Below are 19915 nucleotides of genomic sequence, written 5' to 3' on the forward strand. Positions count from 1 at the left end.
AGTTTTTTTTCTTTTTTATTTATTTATTGAAAGCCAGAAATCTTGTGTTTCCACAAAGATAGATGGCTGATGGCAATAAAATTCTAAATACTGGATAAAAATGATTCTGTAAAGATACAGTATTTGCAACAACAAAAAAATGCTTATGACATGAAAAAGTACCATTTACCTTAAGCAGCAAGTAAGTGAAAACAGAAGATAGACAACAAAATTCTGCATACTCACTGTGCCAAAACAACAGCTGCTTTGCAATATAGAAATGAGAAAACTTACATCAGCTGTGCCAATATACAAAAATATAAAAAAAAAACAGTTTAAAAAATAGAAATGATACATGCTAATACATTCATAGAATATGACAGAAATAAATACATTTATGTTATTTCTTTATTTGGCCAGTGCATCTAACAGTGTAACAGCTGTTCGAGATATAGGGCAACTAGAACATTGCACTACGAGCAAATTTAAAACATAAAAACAAATTATATGCACTGTTGACCACTCTGTACATAATACATATAAGGAACAGTTTTTTTAAACTTAAAATCATTTGAGGGAGGGATGGAGGCCATAGTTAATGTAAGTTTGCCTTCAAGTGTTCATTACCAGGAAAAAGATGTACTGCAGTAGCAATTCCTTTATTTTTGTCCTCAAAGTGTTGTTTTTATATCTAATCAATCTACACCATTCTCTTAGTGGTCTTTCTGAACCTCCTTTATAATCCTGTGTCCTTATACTTGTGTGTAACACAAATCTACACTGTAGTGAACTATCTCTGATGCCACACATCTGTCCTGTTCTCCTCCAATCCAAACCCCCCTCCCCTTTCTCCATTTCAGTCTCCTTTTCTTCATCTCTTCTTCATTCTTCCACCAGAGACAACCAGTCATCCCATTCAAGCTGCAGAACCTGGACAGTGTTGCTGTGGGTATATGTGCGCTCAAAGAAGAGTACAAGTTTTTAATCTGAACTACTTTGTTGAAGCTTTGATCACACACTTATTCACTGCTTAAGTCCTCCACTGTATTTTGAGTGGCTGTCATTAATCATTCCATTGTTTGTATTGCATGTAGGATTTTGCAGTGTAATGTTTCAAGTAGTAACACTGCAGGTGACAATAATTAAAAAAACATTAAAATGATGCTGTGTTAGTGATCTTACAAATTTTAATTTAAGTGTTTATTTTGTTTTGACAGCTTCAGAATGTACCAAAACAAGTGGTGGGACTTGACCTTGCATTCTGCCTGTTGGATGATAATTTTCTAGTGACCCTTCCAACTGCTCTAAAAGAGATGGATGGTTTAAGGTATGTTATTGATATTTAGATTGCTGCAACTTCGATTTAATGAGACTAGTAATTATAATTTTTTCCAAAAAAGTGATAACCACTGTTCAAAATAGTGTGACTCTGTGATGCACTTATTCTACTATTTCTTTCCACACCTTCTCTCTGCTACTCTATGCTTATAACAGAATGAGTACAAGCTAATGCTCTGTGCGTAAAACATTTTCATTAACATTTCACTATGTAAGACATTCTGCACAAGAAAGTCTTGGGGATGTGTCATGTAGCTCACAGTTTTAGTCATTTATTTGTGGTGTCTTCAATTTGTGGTGCCTTACTTCTGATATATCATTGCTATGCAGGGAAAACACATAAGCATATGTTTCTGATGAGATCCAGCAAATTTGTGCCCAATGGTCCATGTAGTGCTGCCTTTAAAGTGACAGTGCATGTTATTTTAGTCTTCCAAATCATTCATGTGTCATCTGAAAAAATAAAGTAGGTTATCTTCAGGATGTATGATGCCTGCTATAGTCCCAAGAATTGGAAAATTCTTTCATAACTAGTGTATATTAGAAGAAATCACTTCCTCAGATTTCATGAATGATGTTACCACGTCATATTATCAGATATTGGGTTTTTTGATACTAAGCAGGCTTCATAATATGATAGTGACCGCTAATATTAAATATATTGCTCCAACCATTGTGATATTTTTCCCTGTATATTTTAGAAGTTGGTATCTGATATGCCCATGGGGATTCACATAATCATGATCAGTTAAAATCATAGTTTCCTAAGAACTTCGTATTCCACAATCATTAAACTTACAGCCATTGAGTGACAACTGCTGACTACCAGTGGATTATATCAGTCATTCTTTATTATTTTATTGATTAGATATACCAAAGGTAATACATTCTCAAAGTAACCAATGTATTCAAAAGTGTATCACCACAGGTAAATTCGATTATTATTACAGACAAGATTTCTATTTTTAATTTGAATTTCACTTTATACGACTTTGGATCATAATAATGCTTAATGTTCTGCTATGTGCCTGACAAATATTTTTGTGTCTGTGCTATCATATAGTATTTGATTTATTTTAAACTCTTACCTGCATCTGACTGCTATGAATTATTGATATCACTTGATCAAATTTTGCGAAAAAGCTTTGCCACATTCAAAAAAATAGTTTGATACTGAAACTGCACAAATGGTCAAAATAACTTTCTCATATGACCCTAGCTATTTAGTGATGGTAAAGACATTTTTTCCTGAGTTAGTTTCTTCTTCTGTTGTTAGATTATTGCTATTGAGTTGTTAATTATTATTGTTATCTCTCTAACTACATGTAAAATGAACACACAACGATACTGGACGAATTAAAGCATAGTACACTGATTGGTGTGGTGTTGACTCACATAAAAAATCTTAAAATCCCACTAATGATCTAAGGTTTTCCAATCTACACTTCCTATTCAATAGGAACAAACAAAAATTGGGACAAATCGTACACGTTTTTGATTACCAATCACTGTCCAACTCTCTCACTATTATTTTCCAAAATATTTTAGAAATTAGACTTAAACACCAATATCAACTTCAGAGATTCAGAATATGGTCTATCACATACATTACCACATTGTAACATACTAGTAGAGCTCCTCATTTACCACTATGACTGATGTGCTGACCCAGGCAAAATTCTAATGAACAGTCTCACGAAAGTCCTAAAACAGCCAAAGTTACAATGCTTTGGTTCTGTATTACAGCTGTTACAATGATGACCTTCAATTTTAGCAGGTAGCTCAAATTCATTTTTTGCAGCTAGCACATAATTGTGTCAACATCGGGCAATGTTCCTGGTACAGATTCTTGCTGATCTCGCAAGATGACTCTTCCGTCCCCTCTGTTCTCTTTCACCAATAAACATACAACATAACATGTAACAGCTATGCCCATTCATTTGAAAAAAATCTAATTTTCATAAATTTTCACATAAAAATATCTTTAATGAGCATCTTGACATTTTAATGCATGGAAATGAACATTTTATTTATTTATTATTTATTTTATTTACACTTCCTGATCAAAAAAGTGGAACATCCAGAAGGGAAGAAGGAAATAAAGTGAAACTCCACAGGTTGAGAGGGTATGCGATGTTATTTCAGTGACTGCAATATCAAATCAAATTTACAAAGAACTTGGCTGTATGAGCCCCCTTAACAGAATGATGTTGCACCCCTACTGACCTCTAGGCATGCACTGATTTGATTGGGAATGTTGTTATAATACCTTTGTATCCTCTCCTAAGATAACCTGGATTACAACTGTTGTAACTAGTCCTCGATATTCTGGATACTGGCACTGGGGCAGAGTTGACATTCGAGCTGGTCCTACATGTGTTGTTTCGGAGACAGATTTGGGGGCCTTGCTGACCATGGGAGTATCTCAATATCACAAAGACAACTCATACAGAAATGTTCCACATGTGGATGAGCATTGTCCTGTTGAAAATAGTGGCATCTCTCGACCACCAAATTGAAGACCATGGAAAAGGGAGAGGGGGGAACAGTTGTGACAGTACTGTCAACATATGTGCATGTGTTTTGGAACCGTCATCTGCAATGGTAAAAAATGTCATGGTAACTACAAACTTTGCTCAGCAGTCACCTCTCATAATGAGCAGAACAAATTGTAGAAAACTGAGTCTCTTAATGACCAAAATCTTGGACAGTGAGTCTGCATTGTGGTTTTTACTGTTTTTAATAACCATATCAAAAACTGCCTACTGATCTAGATCAGCTTTGCCACGAATGGACAATGTGTCGCACACTCTGCTTTGTATGATAGCAGCTCTGACAAATCCATATTCAGATGTACTAGTCATGATGCACCTTGTGCCTCCATTGTTGCTTCTGGTACTAATGCTGCAGCCTCCACAATGATGTTGCAACTTATTAACTACAATTCTGATTTGTTGTCATTAACTAATACACATGTTTTTTGGGCATTAGCAGTAACATTGACAAAAATGATTTTAGAAGAAAATCTAGTGCAAGCCATCAGCACTTTTTTCTGTGATAATACCACACTGCTAGACATCACAGGCCAGGGTTAAAAGGTTTATCTGGTGTAAAGGAAGCCAGGCAGAGATACAGAGACAAGCACTGTGAGGGAACAGATTTATTAGCACTTCGCTTCTACACAGAACCAAGTCCGTAGGCTAACTGCCGTTAGCGGCCAACATCTTCCCAAAGCCCTCTCCTCAAAGATAGCACACTGACACACTGAACAAATATCAATATTTATTGTGCTCTATGCCACATAGCCCCGCCCCTTCCTCCCCCCCCCCCCTTTCCCCCCCGCCTGCACAGTATGGAGTACGTCCCTACGAATGGGGGGGGGGGGGGGGGGTGAGAAGTTTAGAAGGTAACGTACAGTTCTTCCGCGTCAGGCGGTGGAAGCGGTCAACGGCGAAGTCAGCAAGCAATATGCTGGTGGTTGAAGACGACGTCCCGTCCTGGAGTGGAGGTATAGCACTTAGTCAGCAGGTGGGCGGAGAATCACCTTGCCAGAAGGCCTAACAAAGGCATGTATATTCCCACACGCAGCACTTGTGCTCAATTTAAAGCGGCGCTCATCGACGAGAAGACAGATGCACCGCCACAGCTGGGAAGGAGACCTGTTGCCGAGACACTCTTCGTAGATGAGCTGTCGCACATTTTCTCTCCTGGTTTTCGAGGCAAGCTCCAGTATCATCTATTTCACCACAGCATACTTCCCTGCTACGGGGGTGCTTTGACCAGATCGTAAATTAAATCGACGCGGTCGTGAAGATGGTTCATGAGGCAGGCAAAGCATGTGTCATTGTCCAAAGCACAGAAATTGAATGTTTGCTCAACCAGTTTAAACCAGAACTCCTGGTGAGCGGGTTTAAAGTCACTAAGGAGGTGCGGCTATTTCTTCGGACGGAAGTAGAGCATGCAGAAGATAGCGAGTCCAAATTATTGGCGTCCCGTAATGCGGGTATCACGAAATTCAGCTGAGAAGCGACGGACGCTCGAACAGTGTGAGGATCGTAGTCAAAATGTGCATTCTCATTGACATGGTAGCTCGGAGAGAAGCCACAAGTACTTAAAAACGCCGGTGAATGTCCGTTATGCACACTGTATTCATTCGACCGTGAGTGGTGGGGCTGGTTGTAGATGTCGGGGTAATTACTGTCCAGCACAGAATTGTTGACTTGATTAGAAGCAACACAAGGATCCCACACATGTCCACAAGGATGCACACTCGGTGTGATATTTGCTGTTTGGCGAGCATTGAGGATACACACATGGCAGGAACTGATTCGAGTTTGAATTTACTACTGGATTTTCCAAAGTAGCAAAACTTCGCTCGGCGCCACGAACTGTGTTGAATTGTGCGTTCGACACAGGAGTAGGAATGTTCCAAACAACACTCTGTGGAGAACACGTGGAAAGGTCTAGGCTAACAAAGCCAGGGTCCACGACCGTTGGCGGTTGGAAGAAACTGGCGGCACTCGATGAATTCCACTGCATGTTTGGGCTGAAGGATTCCGAAGAGTCTTGCGGCATGTCCACTATGACGGCAGGAGTGCTGGTGCGATGTTGCTGAAATCCGGGCGGCGGTGAGTGCTGAGAGGCCATTGCCTGAAGCTGAACAACGGCCCTCGTGATCGCGAAGAAACCCGACGCGGTAGGCGCATAAATAACATTCGGGTGGTAACTCGGACGCATATTACACAAAAAATGGGGTCACCAGTGAGGGTATAGGATATAGTTGTAGGTAAACAACTAGAATTCCCTCAGACACAGATTTATTAGCACTTTGGTTCTACACAGAACCAAATCCGGAGGCTAACTGCCGTTAGCGGCCAACATCTTCCCAAAGCCCTCTCCTCAAAGATAGCACACTTATACACTTAACAAATATCGATATTAATGGCGCTCTACACGACAACTGCTTGAGAGACTGAAAATCCCATTGACAATCTGCAGCCCAGACAAACTTAACACCTTTCTGGTGAAGCCGGTTAAGAGGTTGGCAGATGTGCACACCTCATGGAGTGAACTGAGAATAATACAAAATCTTACCCAAAAAAGATGGGAACTCCTTCAGGTTCTTGTTTGGTGGCAGGTTCATGATGACTTTGATGCAGTCATCCACAGGAATGACACCATCTTTACTAAGCACATGACTCAAAAAGAGCACATTTAGGAAGAAAATCAGCACTTTTCCAGTTTGCAACAAATTCCATTCTCCAGGAGGCATTGGAAAATTTATTGCAGGTTTTGTGGGTGTTCTTCCCAAGTAGGGCATATTACCCAGGTATCATCAGTCAAGGTAACTAACGCAACAGGGAATGTCCTAAATCAGTTGTTCCAAATAGTATTGATTAAGTCCAGGTGCAGATGAGGTTCCAAAAGGCAAGCAAATAAACTGGAAAAGCCAGATGTACAGGACCAGGAAAGTCCAAGAAAATGTGTCCAATGGCAACTGCAGGTAGGCATCTTACAAGCTGATGCAGGGAAAATATTGGTGACAACTTTGCCAATAATTCTGCCTGCCACAGAATGAGATACAAATCAGTGACACATTGTGCATTGATCATCAGTTTAAAATCACAGCAAAGATGCAAAGTGCTTTTGCGAATATGAATCACCACCTAAGGGGTGGCCCACTGACCCAACAAAATAGGAGAAATGACACCTTGATCCTGCCAACCCTGCCTATATCTTGTCATACATGGAAAAGGAAGTGAGAAGGAATGACAGGATTTGTGTACCACTGACAGCTTAAGAGAAATTTGTACCTCAAAACTTTCTGCTGGCTGTATGATTACAGTAAGGAGTTCAGATCTTGAAAAGGCACAGATTGAGACACTATATTTACTTTTTCAGTGATCTGGAACCCAAAAATAGAAAAAGTGTCTAATCCAAAGACAACTAACAATGTAAGTTACCATTCCAGATTCTCAGAAATGGAGAGGAGCCCTCACAAAGGAATGCGCTGTTTACTATAAGGCACAACCTGATAAAGAGGCTATTGCGACTCCAGGCACACCAAGAGCTTCTATGTATCTAAATTAATGAGGTTAACCATCATTCCTGTGTTTGCCTGAAATTTGACCAGTTACCTGTCCACTACCAATGTCAGCAAAATATGTAGGGGTGACCTGTGCGGGCAGAGTGCAGTGAAAACACTGGGGCATCCAGTGTCTCTCATGGCCCACTTACAGTCAGAAACAGATACCAAATGGCCTATCTGATGGATGACCATATACATTCAAGCAGTCTTGGTGAACACGCAACAAATGACAATTGGGGCAGGCTTGCTGGCTCACGCAACAAGCAGGAGGAGAATGGCACTGATGACACAAGAAATGCTGCATGTGGAATTATGATGGTGTTAGCAGCCTAGACCTGCTGAGCCCACAAGGACAAGGATCGGCAGTGCAGCAATGCCAATGCACCTGAATCACCAATGGCGGCAACAAGTGCTGACTTGGTCAGAGGTGAGGCCACCTGGGAGGTCACACAGGTCGCTGGGGACTGTTTACCATGCTACCTAATTGCTCCACCTGCTAATTATCAGAAAAGATGTCCCTCACTGCCTCTGTATGCTCATGCGATTCTGCAATTTGGGCAACATTGGCTAAAGAAGGGTTGGACATAGTCAATGACCTAGTCTGAACTTTTAGATCAGGAGCTAACCAGATGATCATGTCTTGAATTAGTGAGTCTGAATAAGAGAAAGCTCATTTGGGCATTGAGAATGACACTTATGTGAAATGTCCTGCAGATCGGCTATCTAGACCACATATTACTGTCCAGGGTGCTTGTTGTGCTGGTTAAACTGCAACAGTGCCACCACCACACAGGTTTGATGTCTCAAATACCGTGTAAGTAACTGACAGAACTCATCAAAGGGAAGTTTCTTTAGCGCAACAAAGAGCTCCAAATTTTGGACAACTTGGTACAAACCCGTGCTGCTGGACAACAACAAGGCAGCCCTATCAAAGGGATGAACGATACATGTTACCTGATAATGTGGTATGAACTGGTGCAGGTAACTCTTCCAGCTTTCTGTCGACCCATCAAACTGACAAACAGCAGGTGGTAGGAGCAGTGTAGAAAACTTCAAGGGAACTGTAAGAGCACTAAGCAAGTCTGCATTCTGGTTTATCAGCACCTACTCCTGCTCCTGTTGCTGCTGCTGCAGCTGTCGCTCCTTCTGCAGGCACAACTGTTCCTGTCAGCATTTCAGAAGTTACAGGACTGTGGTGGCCCAAGTTAACAAAAAGAAAAGGGGCAAAGGATAAAAATAGGGGTGTCACATGTGTAAGAACATACTTCATTGCCACTTTAGTATCTGCATAGGCATGAAATGCTGTTACTTGACAGGGTCAGTGTGGATACTTCACAGGCTAGCAGTGGCTCAATAACAGCCAGCGATCAGAACCTCCTGAGAAACAAAGAAATTTGCCATGCACTTTAATATACATGAAACAGATAGTCTGAAGCCATGTAGAGACAGGTGTGGATGGCTAATGGATAATGGCTAATGGCTAAGCACTCAGCAACAGCACACAGCATGAAGTGCAAGACGAGGTCCATTGTGGTTGAACTCTGGATAATCACTGGCCCACCTTGCCTTCTGCTGCCAGCAGGTAAACACCTCCAGCAGTGGGTCTACCCATAATACACATTACATGCCTCCTCCGTGGAAGGTTTTTGCACTATTTTGCTGTGACACCTGTACCATCTCATCTGCCTCATCACGATGTCTATAGGCAGGAATACTAAACATCATTTTATAAATTTGTCTCATAAGTAATGTTCTTTAGTGTTGTTACCACCTGTGTACTGAGCGAGGTGGTGCAGTGGTTAGCACTTTGGACTCGAATTTGGGAGGACAACGGTTCAATCCCGTGTCCGGCCATCCTGATTTAGGTTTTCCGTGATTTCTTAAATTGCTCCAGGCAAATCCTGGGATGGTTCTTTTGAAAGGGCACAGCCAATTTCCTTCCCTGTCCTTCCCTAATCCAATGAGACTGATGACCTCACTGTTTGGTCTCTTTTCCCCAAACAACACCAACACACCACCTGTGTAGCAGTGGGATACTTAGTCAATCACAACTGATATTTCTGCTATGCTACTCGATATGGGCATCTATTTGTACATTCACTGAGAACATAAGGTGAATTGTACAGAATAAAGTATCATTGATTAGTGTCTTGTATGACTTATAGAAGGTATTTAACTCCTAGTGAAGAAAGAGGGTACAGAGAGGTACACTATGATGTTAGAGCAATATAAAGGGGAAGCGGTGGGGGAGGGGTACCACATTGTTTGCGCAGAAAGAGATCAAAATGAGCATTCCATAGAGTGTGATCAGGGCCCCATTACTTTTTCTTACTCATATTAATCAGGGATGGAATTAATACTTTTTAGAGATTCTACAAGCATTATTGTCAAGCATTGTAAAAAAGCCTTATCTGAGAAAATAGAAGATGATACTTTTATTAAAGCTACTAACAAATTAAAGATAATTGGCATTTTTTCCAAAAAAATAAAAATAAAAAAAAAATACAGTTCTGTACTCTCGAAAACCTTGCAATTCCTGTTAATGTCTTGACCCAACAGAAAATAATAAACAGGTTAGAAAGTTCTAAGTTCTTATGCATGTATACTGATGAAAGCTGAAACTGGAAAAAACATTATGGCTAAGCACTCAGCATGGTAGACCTGCAAAATATTTACATTCAGCTATATTTACCATTATAATAACTGTCACCTTTCTGGATGTACAAAACAGTAAATTAGTATATTTATGTATACTATGATTGACTGATGGATGGATATCCAACATCTTTACCTACTTGTGGTTTCAGTTTTATAGCTTCTCCATTTCTGATATGCTCATGCCCAGGTGGTGGCCCATAATAATCTGCCATTTGACAAAGCCATTTATGTCAGTGAATTTCCCCATTTCACTAGAATCACTCCCTGTTCAGCTCTGCCCCACTTACATACTTTCCTTACTGTGGCATGTGCCCATGGTACCACCCAATGGCCTACACTCTTTCATTGATCGGTCGTCATAAGGTCAATGGTGTACTTGGTGTTAGAGAAAAATATAATGTAATCTGTAACTTAATCATAGGTTCCTTGAAAACTGTTGTCTTAAAAAAGAGATTTGTGTTATGAGGTTAAACTCTTCAAGAACCAATAACTTTTTAAAAACTAAGAGACGACTTTATGTGAAGTGAAGGGACATAGATTACGACAGTAAAAACCTATGTTTCAAACTTTGTTGTACAACTGTGAGCAAAGCCATCAGAGCATAAAAATACATGTGTTTAAAAAAAGCTCTTCCAATAACAAGAACTGTTTGGAACACAGAAATGAATTAGAAAAATGAGGAAATGTCTTTCGAGGAATATAAAGCATGGAGCACTTAAACTACAAAAACTATTGACCCTTTTAATAACTTGTTTTAGTCAGAAGTATAAGATTTAGATCTGAACACTTTCTTAGCAGATAACCTACAAATTCTACGAGCAGCATTTCAAAATAAGTTTAATAAAATTCATCTACATCTTGCATATCCAAAACAAGTTTTCAGTGTAACCAACTCTCTTAAAAGTAAATGTTTAAAAGCTTTGGGAAAATCAGTAGTAAAATAATCAAATATTGTTTGGTTGATCCTCATAAGTTGCTTATCTAATGAATCTCTTCACAATGGAAATAAAATGATAAAGTATTGGTAAAGATTTGTAGACTCATCTCATTAATGCCACTGTTTTCATAAATTTTTGACAAAATCATGTTCAAAAGAATCTATAAATAGTTGTCACAGAAAACATTATCAGTTATAAAACGTTTGTATTTCAGAAAGGAGTATCAACTGAGCAGGCTATATTTACACTGAAGACCTAAGGAGCTGGTACACATGCCTAATGTTGTGTAAAGCTTCTGAGAGCACGCGGAAGTGCCACAACACAATGTGGCATGGACTGAAGTAATGTCTGAAGTAGTTCTGGAGGGAACTGACACCATGAATCCTGCGGGGATGTCCATAAATATGTAAGAGTACGAGGGGGTGGGGATCTCTTCTGAACAGCACGTTGCAAGGCATCCCAGATATGCTAAATAATGTTCATCCCTGGGGAGTTTGATGGCCAGCAGAAGTGTTTAAACTCAGAATAGAATTCCTGGAGCCACTCTGGAGCAATTCTGGACACGTGGGGTGTTCCATTGCCCTACTGTAATTTCCCAAGTCCATTGGAATGCATAATGGACATGACTGGATGCAGGTGATCAGACAGAATGCTTACGTATGTGTCATCTGTCAGAGTCATATCTTGCTGTATCAGGGGTCCCATATCACTCCAGCTGCACAAGCCCCACACCATTACAGAGCCTCCACCAGCTTGAACAGTCCCCTGCTGACATGTAGGGTCCATGGATTCATGAGGTTGTTTCCATACTTGTATATACACATCCATCAGCTCAATAGAATTTGAAATGAGATTCATCTGACCAGTCAGCATGTTTCCAGTCACCAGCACAATGTTGGTGTTGATGGGCCCTGGCGAGGCTTAAAGCTTTGTGTCATGTTGTCATCAAGGGTACACGAGAGGGTCTTTGACTCCAAAATTCCATATCGATGATATTTCATTGAATGGTTCGCATGCTGATGCTTATTGGTGGCCCAGCATTGAAACCTGCAGCAATTTGCAGAAGGGTTGCACTTCTGTCATGTTAAATGATTCTCTTCAATCATTCTTGGTCCAGTTCTTGCAGGATCTTTTTCCGGCTGTAGCAGTATCAGAGATTTGATGTTTTACCGGATTCCTGTTACTCACAGTACACTCATGAAATGGTCATATTGGAAAATCCCCACTCCATCAAAACCCACGTTAAAATAAATGTCAGGTTTCTTTTTTAATTTTTACCTGCTCATTCCCTAGTTCTCTTCGTTTATAAGCAGGACATCATTTTGTCATTTGTCATGACAGTGGGCTCCATTAAACTGTATGCACATGTCTACTAACCACACAGAGCTCAACATTAACTGGTCCTATCAAGGTCATGTAGGGCAACTTCCTGATAGACTATGCACACAATGAATATGTCCATGTGCTTTTGGTGCTGGGTGCATCTGATAACCAAGCTGCTGCTGTTGCTCATGTGTATTCTGCACAATACCCTCAAAGGTGCCATCCCAAAAAGAATGTTGTTTGTCACCAGGAGAAACACCTATGGCTAACTGGTAGTCTTGATCCACTAGTAAAGGGCAGAGGTCATCCAAGGACTAGGCATCTTCCACAAACAGAGGAAGCAATTCTTGAAACCATTCACCTCAGTGAAGTACCCATGATTTTGCAAGGCAGTTCAAAATATCTGAAAGACTGATTGTAGAAGTGTTGCACAACAAAGAATTACATCCATATCATTACACATTAACAGAACATCAGTGGTCAGAAGATCATGTTCAGTGAGTACAATTTTTGTGAATGGCTTTTGCATGAAGTAGGAGATAATAAACATTTTATAAATAAGGTGATATAGACTGATGAATCTAGCTTCGCATGTGAAGGTTATTTTCAACCTCCACAACAGCCATTATTTGTTGAAACACAACCCACATGTCCCACACGAGTACAGCTTTCAGCCATACTTTGGCATATACCTGCAGGCTGGAACCATGAGGAGAGAGCTTTTGGGCTCTTACCTATTGCTAGACAAGTTCAATGTGCCCCATTATCACCCATCTCTTTGCAATGCTTTGTATGATGCATTAGAAAATGTCCACTTGGTGCTCAGCAACAGCCATTGTCTCAGAATGATGGTACACTGCTGCAGTTTTGAATGAATGTCCATATATATTTAGATGAGGCATTTCCACAGAAATGAATTGGTTGTAGAGGTCCAATGTTCTGGCCTCCATGTTCCCCGGACGTTAATCCACTAGAGTTTTATGTGTGGCGACATTTACAGGAGCCAGTTTGTAATTGCATCCATGGATGCACATGACCTAGCAGCTTGTGTACGTACTACTTTCGCAGTGGTGGATGCAGTTATGTTGCATAGGGTCCAGAAAGTATGATCCAGGAAGTGGCAAGGTGTTTGAAAATGCAAGATGGTCACTTTGAGCATCTTCTCTCAAGTGAATGTTGCCCATACATGTACATACTGGCTGTGTGAAGATAATCCTGGGCATCAATCATACAGAATGTGCACTCTAGTGTAGTTTGTGTACATAATTTTTTGTGCCGCACTGGATACAGACAGTGTTACTGTATCCAGTTATTTCTATTGGCTTTATTTGTGTCACATACAAAACAAATTGGTCGTTTATGTCTGTAAGAAGGTCATCGTGTGTGTTAATGTTTAAATAAATTTAATAGTAACAGAAAGAAATACACAAGATAACACACGGTGGATGCAGATTTCTGCTGTAACTGGAAAAAGTGTTTGGCATGAGTGCAACTCGAACATTGGTGAGTCTACATATCATTCCTCACAGCATTGCCTCATCTTACAGATCTAATGGGACAGCTTTGGCACAGTGTAGAGTTCATGCTACCTGTTCTTGGCCATGCTGCATCTAGTTACAGCTTTGCCTCAATTTTTAAATCACATTTCTATAAAACCTATTGGTGGAATTGGATTTTGCTAGATACACTTTTGTGTTGAATTAGGATGAGGACTCACATGGCGACCACCAAATGTGGCACTTTTTTTTCATCTTGTATAATGGTAAGACATAGATTTTGGAACCAGATTTCAAATTGTAAGACATTTTAAGGGATAGATGTAGATTCAGACCACAATTTATTGATTATGAACTGTAGATTAAAGAAATTGCAAAAAGATAGGAAATTAAGGGGATAGGATTTGGAAAAGTAGAAATCACCACAGGTTATTGAGATTTTCAGAGGGAGAGTTAAGAAACTAGAACTGGGGAAAGGAATACAGCAGAAGATGAATGGGTAGCTTTGAGAGATGAAACAGTGAAGGCAGCTGAGAATCAAATAAGTAAAAAGACAAGGCCAACTATAAATCCTTGTGTAAAACAGGAGATAATGAATTTAACTAATGAAAGGGAAAAATATAAAAATGCAGCAAATGAAGCAGGTGAAAGGGAATACAAATGTCTAAAACATGAGACTGACAGGATGTGTAAAATGGCTACTCAGGAATGGTGAGAGGACAAATGTAAGGATTTAGAAGCAGTTTTGCTAGAGGAAAGAAACATGCCACCTACAGGAAAATTAAAGACACCTCTGGGGAAAAGATAAGCAGCCATGTGAATATCAAGAGCTTAGATGGAAAACTAGTACTAAGTAAATAAGAGAAAGTTGAAAGGTGAAAGGAGTGTATAAAAGGTCTGGGCAAGGGAGGTAAACTTGAAGGCAATGTTATAGAAATTCAATAGGATATATATGAGGAAATTTCAAAGCTAAATGAACGTATTTCCAGTTTACAATTTATAGTCGGTGCCCTGAAACTGCACATAAAGAAACTTCAATGCAGGAAAGGTGAGGCACTGATGAACCAAGAAAATTCGGCCTCAGCAGACAAGTGGAACAAGGAAGAAAACAGCACCCAGGAAATACAATCTCAAAATAACAGGAAACTTCTGTGTGCAAAAACACTGAAACTTTGGTGCATAAAAACAGTAAACTCGAGTGCATAAAAACTTTTATGTGTTCACTGCTAAAGATTCAATGATCACACCAGCTGAAATCGGAAAGTTGGGAAATCAATCACAAAAACTAAACAGACCATTGCTAGTCGATCCCCTGAGTGCGAAAATTATAAAATACAAAAAAATATGTGTGTCTGGGAATACTCACGACTGGGAATATCCGCAGTGGTAAAGGAAAAATACAATTTCAAGGGATCTGAATTCTTGAAGCCTGGAGCTCCATTGTGTGAACTAGCAAACCTAACAAAATTAATTACAGAATGTATGTATAGCCACCTCAGTGGCACAAAATTGTTGTCAAATTGACCATTGTTTCAACAATACTAAGGCAGTGTTCATTAGAATTAGCAGCTCTATACCTTGGTAAAAGTGTTTGTTGCGTAATTGCAACTGTTTGTTAAGAGTGAGATAGGTATTTAAAAATCTCTAGCTCTTCTTAGATGTTCAGCCTATCGGAAGAATTCAGAATTTTCATTTTCAAGTCTATGTATATCGTCACAGCCTTAGAGACCTCGGCAGGTGGGAATCATGAAACTTTAAACATTGTTATTGGCTGATGTCCAGCAACCATGGGTTAACTTAATTACAGAATGTATGTATAGCCACTTTGGCTGCATAAAATTCTTGTCAGATTGACCATGGTTTTGACAGAACTATGGTGGTCTAAATTAGAATGCAGGGTGGTCTCATTCTTAATAAACAGCTGCAATTACGCAACAAAAGCTTTTTTCAAGATAGAGCCACTAATTCTGATGAAGACCATTTTAGTGCTGCCAAAACCATGGTCAATTTGACAAATTTGTGCAGCCGAAGTGGCTATACATACATTCTGTAATTAAGTAAACATGTGGTTGCTGGACATCAGTCAATAACAATGTTTAAAGTTTCTAACAAAATTAAGTGAAGTATGTAACTAGTTTGACTTAGGACAATTTCATTATATTGCTGGGAGGCTGTAATGGCTTTTATCGAAGTTAGATTTACAAGTCTAGCACAGAACAAATAAAGTGCTTAAATAATTTAATTCATACAAATGTACTCATTGTGAATGACCCACAACATCATGATTTACTGAATGGCTAGTTGGTCATGCATGAACTGTGAAATTAGTGTTGCAAAAAAGAGTTTCACCAAAATATATACTAATTTCCAGAATATCGGTGTTATAGACATAGACATTTTGGAATGGAGTTTCTATACAGCTCATGGACTTCATTTAAATGCACCAGGAAAGGGCATACTTGCTGATAAAATATTTATTTGTATTTCACGGGACAATGAAGATATTAGGACAAGTGGCAATCAAATGCCTAACCACAAAGTGTTTGGTGAGCAGCAAACAGTAAAGCCATCAATCAGTTGCCAATTACAAAGTGGTTTAAGCCCAGTAGGTCAGAAAGTAACAATTAAACAGTAAAACAAATGCAAGTCACGAAATGGTTCAAGCCAATAAGAACAGAGGTGAATGAAGCACAGATTTTGCGAGCTTCAAAAATAGCTTCACCACTTCATGATCACCATGTATCAGCACCTAAAAATACACCAAGAACCTCTTAGGCATAACATCACCTGCAGAAGAAGAAGAAGAAGAAGGAGAAGAAGAAAAAGGAGTTCCAGCACCAACAGAAGTAAACACAACAGCAAAGCAGACTGCACAAAGAATAGTAAGAAGGTGGAAAGTGTGCGCCCATCTCGTGTGAAAGAATTTTTAACTAAACTACAGATACAAAGAACAAAAAGCACCCAAGACAAGTGCCACTTCTTCAATCAAGTCTAACCGGTTTATCTTTCATGAAAATATTAGAGTATTATCAGCAAAGCAGATCAGCTAGCAGTTAATATAAATGAGAGAAATTGTATAAACAATGCTCAAATATTATATTTTCTTAAATAATGTATCACAACTGGCATTAATTTATTACATTTAGAGTCTGACTACAATATTGCATGCTACTGTTCTAGGGAGAACTAGGAAAGGGGTGGTGTAGCTATTTTCGTTGAAAATAATGTTTTGTTTAGAGCTATAAATGTAAGGAAATACTGTTTAGAACAACTATTTGGAGCGTGTGCAATAGAAATTAATGTAGATAACTCCCCAGTAAGAGTCGTGGTAATTTACAGAGCACATGGAACTAATTTTAGGTTGTTTTTGTTTTTTGTTCAAAAAGAATTATAGTTCTGATTTATTTACTAAAAATAGTGAAACTATTATTTGGGGGTTTTGATGTAGACTTTTTAACTGAAACCAACAACAAAGTAGAGCTCCAACAACTGATGAATTCATATAATCTTACTGCAGTTGATTTTCCCACTAGTATCACACCTTAGAGTTAGGCTTTGATAGACAATGTATTTATAGAATTAAGCAGGTACCACAGCTTCACTGTCACCCCTGAATGGGTTGTGTAACCATGATGGACAACTCCTCACACTGTATGACAGTACACCTCTCAAGAAATTAATCCCCATCTGGAAATCCATTAGGTCAATGTCTAGAGTGGACATCTTTACACAAAAACTGCAACAGTTGGGCTAGAGCCCAATATACAGGGTGGCTGAGGTTAATGCTAAATTTAATATATTCATAAATGATTTCTCAGCCACCTCTGAAAAGGTATTCCCAAAACATGTTTGTTAGAAGCAATATTGGTACATTACCAAACAAACCTTGGGTCACAATGGGAATTAAACAATCATGTAAAACAATGAGGGAACATTACATTGCAGTTACAATGACTAAGGGCACAATGAACTGGCTATTATAAAATGTGCTGTAAGATACTAAAGGAGGTAATACAACAATCAAAAGCATTGTTATTATAAGAAGGAAATTGATAAATCTCATAACAAAATGAAGACCATCTGGAATATCGTTAGAAGGGAGACAGGGAAGTCCATAAGAACTTTTGAAGATCTGAACATGAAGGAACTCTAGTACATGATTCTGAAAGCGTAGTCAATATTTTCAACAACCACTACTTGTCAGATTCAGAACAGATAGACTGTGTCATATGCAAAAGACTCTACCCAAACATACAGGTAAAATTCATATTACACCTGGCAAAGCATCTGAAATTAAAAGAACAATCATCTTTCTAAGGAATATGTATTCCACTGGATTAGATAATATCTCTAATAATTTACTGAAACAGAGCTGTGCTTATATAAGTGATGTACTTAGTCACATTTTCAATGTAACCTTACAACAAGGAACGTTGCCTAACACACTCAAATGTGCTGCTGTAAAATCCCTTTTCAAGAAAGGTGACAAAACTGAAGCCACAAATTAAAAATCAGTTTCCCTTCTAACTACTTTTTAAAAAATTCTGGAAAAGCATATATATAAAAGACTTGTGGAACATACAGATAAATGTAACATTCTCAGTAAAATTCTATATGGTTTCCGAAAATGTCTGCCAACCGAACGAGCAATCTATGCTTTTGCAAAAGAAGTTCTGGATTCAATTAATGACAAAATGGTAACAATAAAATTATTTTGTGACTTGTCAAAAGCCTTTGACACTGTGAACCACCAAAACCCATTACAGTAAGCAGACCTATCAGGAATAAGTGGCGTACCTAATAAGAAAGGTGACAAAACTGAAGTCACAAATTAAAAACCAATTTCCATTCTAACTGCTTTTTCAAAGATTCTGGAAAAGCGTATATATACAAGAATTGTGGAACATACCTCAAAGGCAGAATTTAGTAGTATATACTACTGATGAGACCCACACTGTCCTGCTCTCATCTAATTGGAGAACTATAAAACGTGGAATTAGTATATTGATGAGAGTTCTGGACCAAAGAACATTTTGGAATAAAGATTCCAGTTTATAAATCAAAATTCTAATTTCACAGAATTTCCAAACCAAAAAATTTATCAGTAACTGATGACCAAGCAGTTTGGACCATTCCCCCCACCCCCTTTTAAACCAACCAAAAAATTTATCTATACACACAAAACAAAATTCTCATTGAAAAATTTACAAATCTCACAGTTTATTTTTTATAAATGTTGTTGTTGTTGTGGCCTTCAGTCCAGGGACTGATTTGATGCATCTCTCCTTGCTACTCTATCCTGTGCAAGCTTGCTTCTTAATCTCCCAGTACCTAATGCAACCTACATCCTTTTGAATCTGTTTAGTGTATTCATCTCTTGTTCTCCCTCTATGAATTTTACCCTCCATGCTGCCCTCCATTACTAAATTGGTGGTCCCTTGATGCCTCAGAATATGCCCTACCAACCGATCCCTACTTCTACTCAAGTTGTGCCACATTTTCTCTTCTCTCCAATTCTATTCAATACCTCCTCATTAGTTATGGAATCTACCCATCTAATCTTCAGCATTCTCCTGTAGCACCACATTTCAAAAGCTTCTGTTCTCTTCTTGTCTAAACTATTTAATGTCCAAGTTTCACTTCCATACATGCCTACACTCCATATAAAACTTTCAGAAACTACTTCCAGACACTTAAATTTATACTCAATGTTAACAAATTTCTCTTCTTCAAAATCACTTTCCTTACCTTTGCCAGTCTACATTTTATATCCTCTCTACTTCAACCATCATTAGTTATTTTGCTCCCTAAATAGCAAACCTCATTTACTACTTTATACGTCTCATTTCCTAATCTAATTCCAGCAGCTTCACCCGATTTAATTCGACTACATTCCATCATCCTCGTTATGCTTTTGTTGATGTCCACCTTATATCCCCCTTTCATGACACTGTCCATTCTGTTCAACTGCTCTTCCAGGTCCTTTGCTGTCTTTGTCAGAATTACAATGTCATCGGCAAGCCTCAAAGTTTTTATTTCCTACCCCGGATTTTTCTTTTGTTTCCTTTACTGCTTGCTCAATATACAGATTGAAT

At 38.9% G+C, this 19915-nt stretch overlaps 1 protein-coding gene across 1 annotated transcript in view; it reads left to right on the plus strand.

Moving 5' to 3' along the window:
• LOC124722142 overlaps positions 1-19915 on the plus strand; it is a 126025-nt gene that overhangs the window by 32799 nt on the left and 73311 nt on the right. Inside the window, exon 2 of the mRNA XM_047247348.1 lies at positions 1197-1306. Coding sequence (XP_047103304.1) covers positions 1293-1306 — 14 coding nt within the window. The 5' untranslated portion in view covers positions 1197-1292. The remainder of the gene's footprint in view (positions 1-1196; positions 1307-19915) is intronic.

Source organism: Schistocerca piceifrons, chromosome X (assembly GCF_021461385.2).
Source record: "Schistocerca piceifrons isolate TAMUIC-IGC-003096 chromosome X, iqSchPice1.1, whole genome shotgun sequence".
Classification (NCBI taxonomy): Eukaryota; Metazoa; Arthropoda; class Insecta; order Orthoptera; family Acrididae; genus Schistocerca; species Schistocerca piceifrons.